Source organism: Mustela putorius, unplaced genomic scaffold, assembly GCF_011764305.1.
Source record: "Mustela putorius furo isolate JIRA1106 unplaced genomic scaffold, ASM1176430v1.1 tig00000228_pilon_pilon_pilon, whole genome shotgun sequence".
In the NCBI taxonomy this organism is placed as follows: domain Eukaryota; kingdom Metazoa; phylum Chordata; class Mammalia; order Carnivora; family Mustelidae; genus Mustela; species Mustela putorius.
The window spans coordinates 8,465,640-8,484,716 of NW_025421322.1; the positions used below are offsets into that span (position 1 = coordinate 8,465,640).

Genomic DNA, 19,077 nt, shown 5'->3' on the forward strand with positions numbered 1-19,077 from the left:
GTTTTAGTCCCTTTAAAATGTGATAGGCCATGGTTTTGGTATACACAACAAGCTCTTCATTAATGGGGCTATTTTCTTTCTTCCTTTTTTTTTTTTTAAAGATTTTATTTACTTATTTGACAGAGACAGACACGGCAAGAGAGGGAACACAAGCAAGGGGAGCAGGAGAGGGAAAAGCAGGCCTCCCACTGAGCAGGGAGCCTGATGTGGGGCTCTATCCCAGGACGCTGGAATCGTGACCTGAGCCAGAGGCAGACGCTTAATGACTAAGCCACCCAGGTGAATGAGGCTATTTCCAATGGTTTCCCCATTAAGCATCTACAAATATACTTTAAAAATTTTAAATAAAAGGTAGACATTCCCAATTACTCTTTCCCCTATTTTACAATAGTTCTAAGGCATCTTCAAAAAAACTCCCAGTATTCAAGAAGGAAAAAGGAGAAGTTAAACAAGGGTCCTGGGTCCTGGATAAACCATAAATTGGAGAATCAAACTGGATAATTCAGCATAATTGAGAGTTTTATTAGATTTGGTTCAGAAATAAAGTAATAATAAAAATATCTAACATATGTATAGCACTCTATAGTTGGCAAATAGAGTTTGAATGTCACGTATCTCATTTGACCTTCATGGCAACCCTCATGCTGGTTTGACAGATAAAGGAACTGACACTCAATGGAATGAACTAATTTGCCCAAGTCACACAGGTAGTAAGCAGTGCACAGAATTAGAACCCTAGTATTTCGGTATCATATCATACATACACATTACGTTACTAGGTGAAGTGTCATTCTTCATTTCTTGGTAACGAGTATGTATTCTGAAATGTTTAAGTCAACCACAAGCCATTTGTGGATGTGGCTGAGCAATTTTCCAATTTCACTTACTGGTTTCATTTACTCTGCTTAGTAGGTTGGTAATGAAAAGAGCTGTATCTGTCCTAGTCGGGTACTCTCCTGATTGCACTTGAGACCGGATGGTTTCAACAGCTCTTGGGAGATAGAACATCTTCGTCATTAATCTCCTCCCACTGTCTCAGCAAGGTCTGCACTGTACCCTGTCCAGTGCGACCATCCAGGGCCTCTCCGCGTCTCTCCAGTGTTTGGCCTGAAGTCAAAAGACACTCTGCACTTATGATGCTATCTCCTACTTAAAGGAATTTTTCCTTTAAGAAAAACTAAAGATTAAGAAAATCTAAAGATTTCCAAATGATGAAACCTGTCAAGCCAATCTAAACTCCCCTCTGACCAGACAACCCATTCATGAGATGAAAGTGATAGAGCAGGTGTTCACACTTTGTCTAAATTTGCGAGTAGTGCTTAACAAGTCCCAAGATCTGTTACAAAAGGTTGAGCAATGCAGAGAAGCTGGCACAAGTACCCAGGAGTGGAAGCACTGGCTACCAACAGAAAGCCAACCACATCTATAAAAATAATTTTTCCCAGCTAGAAGGATAGAGCAGAACCTTCCTGGGCTCTGTTTGGTTCAAAAAATATTACATTTACAAAGAAAGGAAATCTCCAACTAACAAAGAAAATCTAGAGAAACAGCATAATAGAGATCACTCAGATTCAGGTTCAAATCCTGATTGTGCTACTTTTTAGTTAGTGACTTGTGTAAGATGAGTCATTGCTCTTAGCCTTAGTTTGTCTAATCTGTGAAGTGGGATCACAGTGTATCTCTAAGAAAGAGTGGCAATTTTATGAGGATCAAATAAATTTCTGCATATGAAAGTACCTAGCATCTTGGAACTCTGGGTTCAGTTATGGGCTGAACTGTGCCCCTTGCCAAAATTCAAATGTTAAAGTCCTAACCCCTGGTATCTCCAAATGTGACTGTATTTGGAAGGGTCCATTGTAAAAGTAATTAAGTTAAAATGAGGTCACTAGGATAAGCCCTAATCCCATATGAGTGGAGTCCTCCTAAGAAGAGGAAATTTAGACACAGACACATACAGAAGGAAGACAATGTGAAGACAGAGGGGGAAGACAGTCGTCTACAAAGCAAGGAGAGAGATCTAGAATACATCCTTCCATCACTGTCCTCAGAAAGAACCAACTCGGGGTGCCTGGGTGGCTGGATCAGTTAAGCATGTGTCTTTGACTCAGGTCATGATCCTGGGGTCCTGGGATTGAGCCCCACATGGGGCTTCCTGTTTAGTGGGGAGCCTGCTTCTCCCTCTCCCTCTGCCTGTTGACCACCCCCCCCCCAGCTTGTGCGCTCGCTCTCTCTCTCTTTCTCTCTCTCTCAAATAAATAAATAATTTTTTTTAAAGGAACTGGGGTGCCTGGGTGGCTCAGTGGGTTAAAGCCTCTGCCTTCAGTTCAGGTCATGATCCCAGGGTCCTGGGATGGAGCCCTACAATGGGCTCCCTGCTCAGCGGGGAGCCTGCTTCCCCCTCTCTCTCTCTGCCTGCCTCTCATCCTACTTGAGATAAATAAACTCTTAAAAAATAAAAAAATAAAAAATAATTTAAAAAGAAACCAACTCTGCCAATACTTTGGTCTTCTAGTATCCAATATTATGAGAATATTCATTTCTGTCATTTAAACTGCCCAGTCTATGGTACTTTGTTATAGCAGCAAGTAACTTCCAGAAACATTAGTTTCCTTATGGTTGCACAGCTCATTTTTTTTTTTTTAAACACACTCTTTTAAAAAAAATGATTTAGAATGGCTGGTCTTCAACTGCTTTGCACTTGGGCATAAGGTAAATCATCTTTTTCTCAATTTTAAGGACCAGGGAGTGTTTGGGTGTTCATGTACAGAAAAAGGAAGTCTGAGATTCAGAGTCACCTTGACTCATCTCCACGTGTTTCTTAGGAGAAGCGCCGGTTCCTAAGCATCAGCTAATGGCGCCTGTGATAATAAGATTCGATTTATTCTTGTTCAGCTTCTACAAGAAATGGCAACCAGAGAAAGGGAGAGCAGTCCCTGCGTGGACCTTTCTGCCCATCTTCTAAAACATAAGAGGAACATGGCGGAGGGGGAGGGGCAGGCAGAGCTTAAAAGCTTCTTATAAAGTGGAAAGGAAGACATCGAAAACCTCTCTATAATACAAGTCTACATTTTATAGTGATAAGCCTAAAAAGAAAAGCTTTGATAATAAGTACAACCCAACCCAACCCAAACCACATCCAACAAACAAACAAAAAACACCTTTAACCACAATGTAGCTTGGGTCACTCTAAGTTACTGAAGGATGCAAATGAACATAATCCCTTCTGCAAATCCAATGCCCATAGCACAGCACCTGGCATATATTTGGTGTCCAAAAAATTTGGGGTTTTATTAATAAGTTCAGGTGAAACTCTTATTTATACCCTAAAGACAGGAATACGGATATAAAGTCAAGTTGAACTTTATTAAGACAAGTTAAACTAGAAACTTAAAAAAAGCATTAATAATTTCAGTCATAGCTGGAAAGCAAATTATAACAGATATACATCAAGTAGAGCATCGAGTAGGTTCTGAGAGAGGGCCCCATCATTCGAAATAGAGTACCAGAAACACAGCGACTGCACACGCATGTGAGGCCATTGATAATTCCAGAGGTCAATATGTGGAAAAAAGGGGCATGGATAGCCAAAGCTACACAAACCAAAATAAAAAGTGTCACCGAAGCTGATGACACATGTCAACACGTATACTATTTGGACAAAGGCATGACTGGTAAGTGAACGCGGTCTGGGGCCAGGCAGATGGGAACTTCTATATATGACACCAATACAGCTGGTTTGTCCAACTTTACACGTGGGGTATGGAGCAAGGGAGTCAGATTCTGCTTCTGGAAGAAAGGATAGCATTCTAGGGGCAGCCTTCTGGTTCTCATACTTCATGTTTGCAAAAGTGGCTTCTCACACGAAGGATGAGAGCTAACCTAGTTCTAGTTACTCAATTTAGATGAACTAAGACCAGAAATAAGCATGACATTTAAATTCCTTGCAAACTGTCCAAAGCGATTCTGATTTCAAGGGCTTACAACAGGACGTGTTTATTCTTTTTTTCCTGGAACCTGCTTTTTGTTTTTTATTGCAAGTGCTGAAAGAAAACATCAAGGTAGGTACAAAGGGAATGCTCAGGCTTCAATTTAAAGTTGGGGATGCAATGTACATTTCCGTCTCTTTCTTCTCAGCTCACACCAAGATGTCGGGGAGATAGGCAAGCCCCACGCGTGCTCTGAGAAGGAAACAGGGACCACAGCTAACCAGAAGTTTGCGTCGATGTTAGAAAGACGAGAAAGCAGAGGGATCGCAATAGCTTATGAAGGACAGTCATAAGCATAGATAGTCCAGGATCGCAACCAAGATGCAAAAAAAAAAAAAAAAAAAGGAACATTGACTCAGCAAGAAACAATGTGGATGTCCATTTCTTTCCCAAGGTTTGGGGAACTCTCAGCTGTTCTTGCTTTAAATATACTTTTTGTCCCTTTTTCTTTCTCTTCTTCTGGAATTCCCTATGTGAATATTTGGTTGGTCTTTGTTGTTGTTGTATTCCATTATTCTTGTAGGCTTTTGTCACTCTTCCCATTCTTTCCCCATTTTAGTCATCTGACTGGGTCCTTCCAGTCACTGAGTCTTTCCTCTGTGTAGCTGAGTCTACTTTTGAAACTCTCTACGGAATTTTTCAGTTCAGTTACAGTATTTTTTGAACTCTGAGCCTTCTAGGGTTTTGACTGGTTACTATTTGATGGTTACTACTTCCTTGTCAAACTTCTCGTTTTGTTCATGCCTCTTGTTCCTAATTTCATGTGGTTGTCTCTTGCTGGTCAATCACTAAACTCCCTTATGGGGGATTATTCCGAACTGTCCATGGGCAGCGCATAGGTCGGTTACTGGAGCTTGATTAGCTTCCTCTGGTGGAATCGTATTTACCTGATTGTTTTTGCGATCCTTGATTTCTTAGGTTTGTGTCTTCACGTTTGGGTAATTTGGCAGAAACATTCACCAGTTGGCTCAGTTTGGGTCTCTAAGTGTGTCTGCTGGTGATGTCTTTGGGCAGGTGGGACCTGCTGTTATGGTCTATTTTTGACTGAGGCAATTGTTTGAGGTCTGAGGACAGGAACCGGGGCAGAGGGATGGCTGGTTTGGTTCCTTACCAAAGTGAGGCTCCGGGCTCTTCTCAGTTTCCCAAACAGGCTCTCGGGTTGGCAGGGGCCAGGAGTAACGGTCAGCCTTGGCTATCAATAAATCCCCTGCCTCTGCACAGCATGGGGGCCTCTGTGCCTACTGTTGGCTGTGCTCTGTGTGATTGGCTCTAGCTGTCTATCTCTGTGCGTGAGCACTGCTGGGCCACAAAGCTTCTGGAATCGTCGCCAATGCTTCCTGACCGATGGAGTCGGAAGGCACTCCCGCAGCAGGTGGGGCCCTGACTCAGCTCCTTGCCTGTCCATGAGAAAACCGGGCTCGAGGGTCAGCAAAACTCCCAGTTTAGGGACCTGAACTGGGCCGACCTGCCCCCCGACAGAGTCCTCTGGTCAGAATGTGCCCCCAGCTTGGTTCCACAGGTAGTCAAAGCTGCTGTCTGGGATTACTACTTGGGCACTGCAGGTGTGAACTCTCTGTCAAGATCTGTGTGCTGGTTGTTGTGCCCTTCCCTTCTTCCCCACAGTCAGAGGCCCGGTGGTTAAGCTCTGTGGATTCCCCTGAATTCCTCATGATGTCAGATCAGAGCCGAGGCTCCCCAAAGTGACCCACAATGCTGAGGGAGGCTGGCTCTCCCCCTGGGTTCTCTCTTCCCACAGGAGGAACCAGAGCCTCAAGGGAGACCTCTACTGGTGGCGCTGCACTGGCCTGGGGGTTGGGCAATGCGGTCACTGTGTAGTCACTTCTCTTACCCTCCTAATCCAGTCTGTCTTGGTCTCTGAGGTGCAGGGGGTGCCTCAGCCTCAGCCCTGGGTTCTGGGATTCTCTCAGTGGTATCTTACACTTGAAGATGTTAAGCTGCTCCTGTGAGGAGGAGCAAAGTCAGGACAGACCTAAGCCGCCATCTTGGTGACATCACTCCAACCCTGTGTTTCTCTTTCAAGAATAATAAAAAATAACAAAATGTTGATAATGCTTTAAGAAAAATTTAAAATGTAAGGCTAAAGACCAAAGCCAATTAAATACAAACTTGATATCTGCATTTCCTAACTCTGTAAACCAATTTCTTCTTGAACAGAGTGGAGAGTAATGGAAAAAATTGGAATTTGGGGACCACACAGATTTGGGCTTGAATTCCAAGTTTAGCACCAGCAGTAAGTGATCTTGGGCTTAATTAACCAAACTTTTCCAAGTCTCCATTTCATCAGTCCCCAAACTGGTAAAACTTGACTTGAGCATTGTTATGACAATTTAAAAATTTAACATATATTAAAATACACTAAAAACATTATATATAGTAAAACAGGAAATGATATAAGACCTATAAAAATATGTGCCAGGCACACATTAAGTACTCAACAAATAATGTTGGTTGTTACATAATCATCAACGACGATGCTGCTCTCTTTTGAGTAGATGGTTCTCAATTCAACAATAATATCGAACGTAATAGCATTGTATTGCTAGGCTACTACACTAAAGAATTAATAATTGGATCCTTTTTGTGCTTCCCTGAGCAGAGATTCTCAAGCTTTAATATTCATATGAATCACCTGGGGTTCTAGTTTAAGTGCACCTTCTGAGTCAGTGGGTCTGGGATGGGGTCCAAGGTTCTGCATTTCTAACGAGCTGTCACGGGATGCTGACACCACACTCTAGGGACCACACTCTGGTCATCAAAGGCTCTGATGATAGAATGGGCTGGCAAAGGATTTATAGATAGGACGTGTGCACATCACAAACCTGTAAAGCTGAACTGTTTCTTATTTAAACATGGTAACGATGAATAGAGGTGTATTGCTTGTTCATGTTCAGAAGTCATGTTAGATAATGAATGAGCAAAAAGGTCAATGTGGTCCCCCAGCTCTTGTCACTCTACACTCTCCAGGGATCTGCCCCTGGGTTGGCGGATACAGTCACCATGGGAACAGTCTGGCACCGTTTATGCCCAACCCACCTCCTACTCCCTTTAGGTTCCTGCTTTATCACGTGTGAGAGTTCACATGCCAGGCGTGGGAAAGCTCTTGTGCCAATTTACCCTGGACCTCTGCGGCCTCTGACATGGCCCCTTGGAGCATTTTCACAAGTCACCACAGTAAGTCTGAATCGACTGGAAGATCTGGGTTGACATTTTAAATATTTCCTATTTACAGTCCCTTTGGAAAGGGATTTGGCAATATCCAAAAAGTCTGTATGCATTTACCCTTTGAACCAGCAGTCCCACTTTGAGGATTCTACCCCGAGGATCCTCTTCCGTGGCAGACAGAATAACGGTGCCCCAAAGACGGCCACGTCCTCATCCCCACAAGCTGTAGCCACGTGCTCTTACGTGGCAAAAAGGACTTTACAGTGATTAAATTAAGAACCTTGAGATAGGGGCTTTATCCTGGATTAACTGGGAGGGCTCAGTGTAACCCAACGGTCCTTAAAGCAGAAGAGAGGGGAGAGCAGCATAATGCAATTTTCTCCACCCACCCCTGCAGCTTTGGAGACAGAGCAAGGGAAATGTGAACCAAAGAATGTAGGTGGTCTCTAGAAGCTCAGAAAGGCAAGGAAAAGGATTCTCCCCCTAGAGCCTCCAGGAAAAGAACAATAACTTGGTTTTAGCCCAGTAAGATGTGGGTTAATCCTCTGACATCCAGAACTGTAAGAGAATACATTTGTGTTGTCTTAAACTACTAAATTTGTGGCAATGTTTACAGTAGTGATAGAAAACGAATACACGTTTCACATAGAACAGCACAGGTTCAAGGCCATCACTGTGGCTTTGTACATAAGAGCTAGAGACTGAAACAGCCCAAGTGTCCATCACCAGGGGACCAGCTGAACAAATACAGAGGCCCACCGCACCCGTAGGAAACAATGGAGAAACTAACATGAACTGACTTTAAGACGTATTTTCAAGTAGAAAGAAAAGCCAAATACAGACCATGAGATACACTATTTTATCTTTCAAGCAGTAAAGAAAGAGAAATAAGAATATGCATGTATTTTTTCATAAAGAGAAACTTTATAAAGATAGGTCAGAAATAAGTGAATAAAAATAATTACTAATGGGGTACAGGAAGAAGTTGCTAGGGAAGGAAGTAAGACTTCTCTGAGAAACCTTTTTTCTTAATATATAATTTTGACTTTTGGACCATGTAAATTCTTTACATATTCAAAAAATAAAATTAAGGGGCGCCTGCATGGCTCAGTGAGTAAAAGTCTCTGCCTTTGGCTCAGGTCATGATCTCACCATCCTGGGATCGAGCTCCGCAACAGGCTCTCTGCTCAGTAGGGAGCCTGCTTCCCACCCCCCCCCACCCCGCTTGTCTCTCTGCCTACTTGTGATCTCTCTCTGTCAAATAAATAAATAAAATCTTGAAAAAAAATTTAATTTAAAATTTAAAATAAAATTAAAATGTCCATACTCATGTTTAATAGTTTTCTGCCCATGATTTATTCCAAAACCTTCTCTAGACTTTTACTCTGTACCTAATGGAATTCTATCCCAGTAAAAATTTAATATTTAAGATCAACAAACTGTTTCCTGACAGGACTGTCAAAATAGTAGCTTGATGTGGGTTAAGACTGCCCATTTCTGCTGACTTTGCTATTTCTTAAATCATATTCTGACATTATGGACCTGACTGACAGGCTGTAGGACACGGGACATGATTTACAAAGCAAATAATTATACAACCCATTCCACAGTGTTGGCAACAGCGCCACCTGGTGGCTGAAATGAATACTGCAACTTTAAAATTGCAGTATTTTCTTTTTGAACCGCCGTGCTCTCTTATACTGAAATTATATTATTGGGGAAAGGGAGAGGGGAGAAGTAACCAGAGATGGTTGGTAGTAAGCCCTTCTTGGCTCCTGTATAAAACTGAGTTTACTCTGAACACGAGATAGCGATGGATTATGTTTTAAAAATGCATTTGACTTGCACAAAATTCTTCTTGAAACTTCATGCAAGAAGAAGCGATTTTGACAAAATTAATCTTAAAGACATGCCAAATCTAATTTCATCATTTTTATAATCCATATTTTAGAAGTTCAATCAGTTTCAGTTTAAAAAGAAAACAAGGAGCCAGGGTGATTTATAAGACTATTTCTGATTTCCTGATCTTTAAAAGTGCGATGATATTAGCGCATTCTAGGAGGGTCTATTATATTTTTATGGGTGGGAGGAGGGCGGGGGACTTTGGTTTTAAAATCTTAAACTAATTGTCATAAAAATACTATCTGGATAATTGCTTGAATAGCTCTAATACCCAAGAAGCTATGGGACAAATCAACTCAATTTGAAAGAAATTGGTTGAGCACCCCCTGTGTACCCTGCGCCATCCTGATTCAGGTACTAAGAGGAGAGTGGAGATGCCTAAGAGACAAGCAGAAAGGAGGGCACAACTAGACATGCATAATGTGCGAGAAAACAGAAAGGATGCTAATGAGAAAGAAGGAAGGAAGACAAGCTACGGAAATGCAAGTACAACTTGTTTTTTTTTTTTAAGATTTTATTTATTTATTTGACAGAGAGAGATCACAAGTAGGCAGAGAGGCAGGCAGAGAGAGAGAGAGGAGGAAGCAGGCTCCCCGCTGAGCAGAGAGCCCGATGTGGGGCTCGATCCCAGGACCCTGAGATCATGACCTGAGCCGAAGGCAGAGGCTTCAACCCACTGAGCCACCCAGGCGCACCAACGTTTTTTTTTTTTTTTTTGTAATAAAGGTAACTTCTTGTGATATTTATTTATTTATTTATTTATAAAGATTTTATTCATATATTTGACAGACAGAAAGAGAGACAGCACAATCCGGGGGAGCAGCAGGAAGAGGGAGAGGGAGAAACAGACTTCCTGCTGAGCAGAGGGCCCAACTCAGCTCCCAGGACCCTGTGATTATGACCTGAGCAGAAGGCAGACACTTAACCGACTGAGCCACCCAGGCACTCCCTCCCCTCCAACCTCACCCCCATGCAACTTTCTCATAAGCCAAGCAGGGACTGTAGGCGATTTACTTCCCTCTTTAGCTACTACTGAGTTACAGGCGAGCTTCTCGCTCAGGAATTACCATCTCTCCTTGCGTCCGCTATGACCTTGGCTGCAGACTTGCTCATCACGTGCACGATGTAGAGAGGGCAGTTCACCGCACTGGCGATGGTGATGGCTCTCAGCGTGGCCTCCGCCTCCACTGCTTCCGGGCGACACAGCTCATGGCCTTCGGGCCCTGTTATTCCCAAGGCCAGCATCTTCTTTGCTCCCTAAAAAGACAGTGGGAACAGACACATATATGCAAGGAAGGTCTACTAATGACATGTACTATTACCTTACTGTGAATTAAATACACAGCCAGGCTTTCAGACCTGTTAGGTGTAGAGGTCTGTGTGTGTGTGTATATACAGTGTGTGTATTTGGCAAACATAATTTTTTTCAAAGATTTTACTTATTTATTTGACAGACAGAGATCACAAGTAGGCAGAGAGGCAGGTGGCGGTGGCGGGGGGGTGGGCAGGTGGGAGAAGCAGGCTCCTTGCTGAGCAGAGAGCCCGATGTGGGGCTGGATCCCAGGACCCTGGGACCATGACCGGAGCTGAAGGCAGAGGCTTTAACCCACCGAGCCACCCACGCACCCTGGCAAACATAAATTTAACACATAAACATAATACTTGGTGTATGTTAGTTTTTCAGTCACATATTTCATAATTAAATGATTTTGATTGAAAAGCTAGAAAAGATAGGAGGTTAATTCGGATCACATTCGTACTACTGGTTCAGTACAAAATAAAATAAAACCAAATATTTGAATTCCCAATATTGTTGAAGTGACTCATATGACATTATACAAGCAGCTGTGCTTTTTACTGAATCATAGTCTTCACTGCCCTCTGTCCCACCCACTGAATGATATCAGAAGAGACATTTTCCTACTCCGGAATGTTATTTCTTCCTTACAAAAGAAGTAGGAAGTCAACACTTGGAGTGGGAAAATGGCCTGCTGGGTGTTGCCTAGCTAGGAAGTGGAGAAGTCCACTTAAAGTCTGGTCTGCTTGAGTTTACAGCTCTTGCTCGCTTCCCAGGATCCTGATTGCCTTCTGGCCACCCAGCCTCACTCCCCCTGACTTTAATGGGAGCTAAGCCTAGGGAGAGGGGAAAAAAATCAGCTAATATAAAGGGTAAGAGACAGCTCTTTAAATCTTGCAGATAGTGTATCCTTTGGGCATTAATAATGGAACTCCTATGAGAAATAAATACCATCTAGATTCCTCCAGAGCACATTTTAATACCCAGTTTCTGAAAAGAGTGGGGCTTTAAGCAGCCCTTAACACCACACTGCTTATGTCATCAGATCCCACTCATGTCCGCACTTTGGCATTCTGAACCAGCAGGCGGAGCTACTAAAAAAAAAAAAACAAAAACAAAAGTGCTGGTGGGATACACAAAGAAAAGTATTTGTTTGAGAACCATGTTTGAGATCTGATAGCTGATTTGAAAAAGGGAAATCTTCACTCCAATGTCTATACCACCTGAATATGTCCATTCTCCCAGGGGCACGGAATGAGTTCACCTACTGGGGCCCCGTTGTCTTTAGATCAAGCTACGGCCCTTTCATTCATGGCAAAGCTCTGGGGGGCAAATGCTCACCTCAGCAATCAGGTCTCCATTTTCTGCATGGACCTGAGCAATCGCTCCGATTTCCTTGCACTGCGAGAAGGCAGCATACAGCTCCTCATCCCTCACCATGTACAGGTCTTTATAGGCCATAAACATCTTGAAGGAGTTCACACCTTTGTCTTGGGCAAGGATTTTCATTTCTTCTTTCACCTAGAAGGGAATGACAGACACACGCGCGCACGCGCGCACACACACACACACACACACACAATATGCCATGCTTTAATTTACATAACAATGTCAGTATTCTCTTCAACCTTCAAAATGTTGCATTCAGAAGAGAATTCAGTAAAATAAGGACAAGAGTTAAATTCTTAAAAAAAAAAATGCAGTTAAAGCCCTGATCCTTCCCGCAGGCTAGACCTCTATTCAACTGGTGCTGTTGGTAAGATAATCTTAAATCATTAAAGAGTTCAGTTTCCCTCCAAAGTACTTCATTTCTTCACTTGGACATAGAGTTCTTGGCATCTAGCTCCTGATGGGAAGAAATTATTTTAGAAAATGAAAACAAAGTCACTTGGCAGCCACAGGAGCAATCAAGTCTCGAGGAGGACTCAAAGCTAAAGCGAGGTAGGGCTTTGGGCTCAGATCTGAAAGCCTCAGGATGGGCGTTATGTGAGAGGAGAGAAGGGCGCCACTGAGCCACCCGAAGCTCGCGGCAGGTGAGAGACTCTGAAGGAGTTGGAATCCTCAGGAGCCTTCAGGTGTGCCCAAGATAAGACTCAAACAAGGTCAAGTCATTACCTTTACAGGTCCAATTCAAGTCTCAATGAAAATTTAAAACTTCAAAGAAAAAATTGGTAGATTTGACCAAAGAGAGTTGTTTTAATTTCTATATGTTCATACACACACACACACACATCCAACACATGTTCTAGGCATAGGACGATTACTCTTAGTTGTTATCTGTCAATTTACTAAGAAAAAGTCTTGAACGTTCCAGGTGAAAAATACTACCAGCAGTTCAAACAGAAAACACAAATGACGAATAAGCATGAAAAAAATGTTAACCTTTCTGCTGATTAAGAAGTGCAAAATAAGGGGCACCTGGTTGCGCCTTTGGCTCAGGTCATGCTCTCAGGGTCCTGGGATCGAGCCCCACATTGGGCTCTCTGCTCAGCAGGGAGCCTGCTTCCTCCTCTCTCTGCCTGCCTCTCTGCCTGCTTGTGATCTCTCTGTCAAATAAATAAATAAAATCTGAAAAAAAAAGGTGCAAAATAAAACAATGCAATCTTTTTCTAATGAATCAGTGATGTTAGTGGACGACTCTTTTCTTTTTTTTTAAGATTTTATTTATTTATTTGACACAGAGAGAGATCACAAGTAGGCAGAGAGGCAGAGAGAGGGGGAAGCAGGTTCCCTGATGAGCAGAGAGCCCGATGTAGGGCTTGATCTCAGGACCCTGAGCCCATGACTTGAGCCACAGGCAGAGGCTTAACCCACTGAGCCACCCAGGCACCCTGGCAGATGATTCTATTCCATCAGAGTACTCACTTCTGTCACAATTTACCCCCTTCCTATTCCTCTTACTTTTCTCTGTGGTGCTTTATCACCCGACATATTACATATCTACTTTTTCATGGCTTCCCCCACTAGAATTTCAGCCCCATGAGAGCAGGGGCTTTGCAGAGCTTGTCCACAGCCAAGTTTGAGAACAACGCCGGCTGCAGAGTGGCTACCCGAAGCACCATGATATACTGTGTTGTGGGTTTTTTGGTGGTTTTTTGTTTTTTTAACTTTTCTATAGTTTCAAGTTTTCTCCCATGAGTCTATTATTTTTTTATTTTTTATTTTTTTTTTTTTTTAAAGATTTTATTTATTTATTTGACAGAGAGAAATCACAAGTAGATGGAGAGGCAGGCAGAGAGAGAGAGGGAAGCAGGCTCTCCGCTGAGCAGAGAGCCCGATGCGGGACTCGATCCCAGGACTCTGAGATCATGACCTGAGCCGAAGGCAGCGGCTTAACCCACTGAGCCACCCAGGCGCCCGAGTCTATTATTTTTATAGTCAAAAAAAAAAAAAAAAAAAAAAAAAAAGCCTTAAACACTGTTAGCACATGTAGGTACTGTGGCTTAGGCCTTGCTACTCTAAAAGTGTGGTACCTGAACCAGCAACATGGGCATCGCCTGGGAGTTGGATGGAAATGCAGATTCTCAGGTCCCGCCCCAGACCTGCTGCTATGGGTTGATTTGTGCACCCTCTAAAATTCATATGTTGAAGACCTAACCCCTAGTGCCTCAAAATGGGACCTTATTTGGAAAGGGAGACGTCGCAGATCACATCGGTGACGATGAGGTTGTGAGGGGGGGGGCCCCAATCCAAGACACATTAAAAAGGGGACATTGGACACAGACAGGCACACAGAAGAATGCCAGGTGAGGACGAGGGCAGGGGCTGGGGCGGTGCTTCTACAAATCACGGAACACCCAAGATTACCTGCCAACCCCGAGAAGCCAGGCAGAGGCCTGCACGGGACTCTCCCTCACAGGCCCCAGTAGGAAACAACCCTTCCAACAGCCTGACCTCAAACTTTGAGTCTCCAGAATGGCGAGACACTAGGTTTCTGTTGTTGAAGCCTCTCAGGCTGTACAACAGCCCTGACAAACGGATATATTAACGGAACATAACCCGGGTTTTACCAATTTCACCAGGTAACCATTTGCGTTTTGAAGTGTGAGAAACACTGGAAAAGGCAACATCTTCAACTTTGCTCTATGTTATAAAGTAAGAGTGGCAGGAACGTGAGGAGAGCAGGAGGAAGACAGGGAGAAAGAGGAAAAACAAAAGACCCTAAAAACGGAAAAGAGATTAGATGCATCACTTAGAATGGTGTTTTGGGAGAAAAAGTAACTTTTGCTGTGGACTCTAAACCTTGCTATTATGTTTGAGAAACTATCAGTTAAAGATTAATTATTTGTTTTACATTAATTTGGTGCCTGAAGCCCAACTTCTGGGGGTAAGTGCGGACACAAGTTACATGGTAACTTCAGATAAAGTCACTCTTGTGAACCCTTTCTGGTAAAAGGATTTCTGAATTAAGTCCAACATGGAAACACCTGCTGGCAATCGAAATTCAAGTAAAAATTTCTTCCAAAGTACACATGCGTGTTTTTTATGAGCAGAAATAAATGTATTTTAACATCCCTCAAAATTATCTGTTCTTTCTGAATTCTGTTGTCCTTTCTGCCACGGCCTAAATGGTTAGCAGATACGGAGGGCTGGTTTCAGCTCTGCCATGAAACCATCCGATCCCATGTTCATATTAGAGAACAGAGCAGGAAAGGTACCAGGTTAGCACACAGCTGGGGGTTAGCCTTCAAAACATGCCCGGTCTGTCCCTTCTTTGTTCTTTCTCCAGATATTAAGCATTTCTAATAAAAGTTCTACTCTGTGGGAAAATACTGCTTAAAAGAGCCTGGAGGTGTTAAAAATTGAGAAGTTCAGTACTTTTAAAAATTACAGCTGAAGATTTTACAATTCATGGATTACCTATGAGGAAAGGCTATTGTGAATGAGTATAAAGGATGTAGCCTATCATCTTTATATGCTTTAATTTTTTTTTTTTTTTTAGTTTTTCAAGTTGATAATACTTCACAGGATCCAAATTCAAAAGGTACAAAAAGAATATGCAAGGAAAAGCCATCCCTCTAATTCTGACTTCCAGTCACCCAGGAAGCAACTGATTATCACCAACTTCTTCTGTTTTGACATGACCAGTTTCTTGATCTGGCACAGAGCAAGGGCTAGGGAACTAAAAGGAAGAAGTGTTGTCCCCGCCCCCTCCCCCTCAGGGCCGCCCCCTCCCTCAGCCACCCCCCTCCACCATCACGCTGTGGTTCACCTGGTCACTCCACCATGTCACCGCCACGTGAAGGCTGTAGTCGCAGCACACTTTGGGGTCAGCCCAGCTCCGCCAGGTCTCAAAGGCCTGGAGAAGGGAAGCGCCCTTCTGAGGAATGGCGAAATCAATGATCATGGTGGTGCCTCCCGCCAGGGCAGCCTGGAATCAAAAGAGGGTTTCAACAGGTTAGTATCAATTTTCTAGCTGAGTCATTTATCTCCTGGATCGCTATGCATTTGCAAGCCCCAGGGAAAGCTTGAGGGGTCCAGGAAGTTGCACAGATGCTGTCTGTTTAGAAGACCCAAAGGGACATGGGGCACCTGGGTGGCTCAGTGGGTTAAAGCCTCTGCCTTCCGCTCAGGTCATGATCTCAGTGTCCTGGGATCGAGCTTCATATTGGGCTCTCTGCTCAGGAGGAAGCCTGCTTCCTCCTCTCTCTCTGCCTGCCTCTCTGTCTACTTGTGATCTCTGTCAAATAAATAAAATCTTTAAAAAAAAAAATGGGGAAGATACAAAACTTCTTCTTCTCTAGAAAATTATATTCATTATTGTGAAGTCTCTTTTCATGAGCATCGGTCTTAGTGAATTGCTTCTCTAGTGGCCCCGTGCTCCACACAGACTCACATAGTGTCGGTGTCACCTTCATTCCTCACAACTGGTGACCTTTGTCTTTCCTTAACTCCTGACTGGTCCCTGTAATTTGTCTCCACGGCTCTGGTCTTCCTTCAACCTCATATCATTCTTCTCCTTGATCTTTGTATCTCAAGTTTTGCTTCCACTCCATCCAATATGAAATCCTCAAGGCAAGTAGAAGCACATTCCAAAGCACAAACGTGACCACTTGACTCCAAAGGTTAACACTGAATGCTTCGTACCACCCCTTGGAATGAAGTTGAGTCTTCTTAACATGGTCTACAAGGCCCCATGTGATCTGGCTCAACTTTTATTTTCCTTGGTATATTATCGTAAATGTTAACTTACAATTAATTTTAAAAGTAAGCTAAGTAAGTTCTTAATTAAGTGTCCTTGAGGAATTACTGAAATTGATTTTACTTAAACTAAAATCACAAGGTATTAATGTGCTTTTAACTGTTGTGGTCAAACAAGGTAGGTGAGGAAAACAGAGCAGAGAGGGATGCTCATGCTGGTCACTGACCAAGGAGGCTGACTGATTCCAGGCCTGGAAGCTCAGAGTCCATGCTTACCAGCTGAGAAGCCCACCAGCCCCTCTCCTAGGTCCCTCTGTCTGTACACCCATCACCCTCCCTGCGAAGCTGCCCAGATACACGGAGAGATCCCATGTCCCACCTGGTTTACTAGCTCTATTCTTGCTTACTTCAATGGATTTTTATTTTTTCTAAGTCACTTGGCCCCACTCCAGTTCTTTTTGCTCTCAAAAATTTCTTTATATAAGATCACATGCTTTGTCTCTACCTTTAGATAACATTGCCTCATTCCTGGCAAACAATACCTTTCTACATTTCTTAAGAAATCCCTATTGGTTCACTACAGTAAAGACAATACTAGGAAAAAAAAAAAACCCTCAGGCTCTATATTTTTATTTGAATGCAAATTAATCTTCTTGCCTTCTTCTGTCTTAAAGTGTCTACCCAGTACATCACAGACGTCCCTTGAGGACGAAGGGCATTTTTCTAATAGCACGTGCTGTTAATTAAAGAGTTAGAAGAAAGTACTTTTTTAGTGTCTACTGAACTATAAAATCAAGCTGAGAGAACTATTCTTTCCATTCTTTCCATATTAAAAGTCTTCCACATGCAGGAGGTGGGCAAACCAGATACACTGCTGATGGAAATTAAAAGAAAAAAGATGGCACAACCACTTTGGAAAGCAGTTTTTCAGAAAGTTAAAACATGGAGTTACCCAACCTCAGTTACCTGAGCCAGGAAGTCCAATCCTAGGCATGTAATCCAAAGAAATGAAAAACATTTCCACACAGAAACCTGTACACCAATATTCAGAAGCAGCATTATTCATTATAGACCGAAAGTAGAAACAACTCAAATGCCCATGAACTGTTGCCTGGATAACAAAATGCGGTAGAGGAACGCTACGGAATCTTATTCGGCCATAAGAAGGAAACATTGGCACAGGCTGTGGATGAAACTGGAACATGTTACACTGAGTGCAAGAAGCCAGTCACAGAGGATCACATGCTGATTCCACTTGTATGAAACCTCCAGAAGCGGCAAATCCACAGAGACCATAAGTAGGGCAGTGGTGGCCTTGGGCCTTGGAAGGGTTGAGTTGAGACAATAGCTAATGGCGAACCTACTTTCTTTTTGAATAAAATGTCCTAACATTGATTGTGGTGATGGTTGTCCAATTCCAGGAATATACCAAAAACCACTACTAAAATATAGCTTAAATGGCTGAATTGTGTTATATATGAATTATATCTTCATGAAACAGTTACCAATAAAAAAAAAAAAAGGTCTGCCACATGTAAGCCACGACATGGAGTGAGAGGGGGTAGGAAGGGCCACAAATAATCAGACAAAAGCTCTCCACGTAGGTCTGTAGTTAGGTCTGTAGTCTGGAATTGGAGATGGAAATATGAATGAATCATTATAGTAAAATAATCAGTTTGTAGTAACGGACAGCAAGCATACTCCTACAAGAACTGGTGGAATAGAAATTGCCAAGGGGAAGTAAAAATTGCTAAGCTCCTTAGATGAGGTCCCCAGGAAAGACCATTGGGAATTCAGAGGAGGGAAGAATAAACAGACCAGACTAAGTATAGATTGAAATTAGCATATGGACACACACATGAAGTGGCCAACAGCATAACGCTATCTAACATGCAATGAGCACTTACTATGGGCCGGGAACAATTCTGATGTTCCAGATGCTCTAACTTTTGGACTCATATCATCAGATCTGCAGTAGGGAATATGATTAGCCCCATTTGGGAGCTGAGGAGACCCAGCAGAGCACTCTTACATAACTTGACCAAAGCAGGACCAGAACCAGGTCATCAAGTTCCAGAGCCCTGTGCTCTGAGGAACAGCTAACAGCACAGAGTCACTTTGAGGAAGGGCCCATGAGGAAAAGCCAGCAGCTTGGCAGAAGGTGGGAAAGGGCAGAACTCAGACCTAGACTAGGGCTGATTCAAAGCACTGGTTCCAACAAGAAGGAGGCTGCACCATCCGCCTGGGCGGCAGGACTCTATGAACAGATTCTAACTGTGATGACTGACGGTGGCAGACGAGGGGACAGAGGAGGCAGCAGCTCTGGTGTGGAGAGGCAGCAGGAGTGTGGTGTGGAACACCCTGCGTGTGTGGTGCCTGGGCACACATCTGCTCTGTGTGCCTGTGCACAGAGACAAACACAGACCTGACACTAAGGAGCCATCAAGGGCAGGAGAAGGTTAGGGCAGTCACCTTGGAGAGGATGCCAGAGGGGTCCTGAGGGTATGGACTGCTGCTGGTCTTCTCGCCAGACTGCAGATGTCATAGTCAAAGGGCCATCTTCCAAAA

General features: G+C 43.3%; 1 protein-coding gene across 1 annotated transcript in view; it reads right to left on the reverse strand.

Moving 5' to 3' along the window:
- The window catches only part of DPYS (dihydropyrimidinase), a 74,795-nt gene that overhangs the window by 45,720 nt on the left and 9,998 nt on the right, over positions 1-19,077 (reverse strand). Inside the window, exons 2-4 of the mRNA XM_004768835.3 lie at positions 15,581-15,739; positions 11,710-11,889; positions 10,139-10,328 (exon numbers count right to left, since the gene is read on the reverse strand). Of these exons, the coding sequence (XP_004768892.1) occupies positions 10,139-10,328; positions 11,710-11,889; positions 15,581-15,739 (529 nt within the window). The remainder of the gene's footprint in view (positions 1-10,138; positions 10,329-11,709; positions 11,890-15,580; positions 15,740-19,077) is intronic.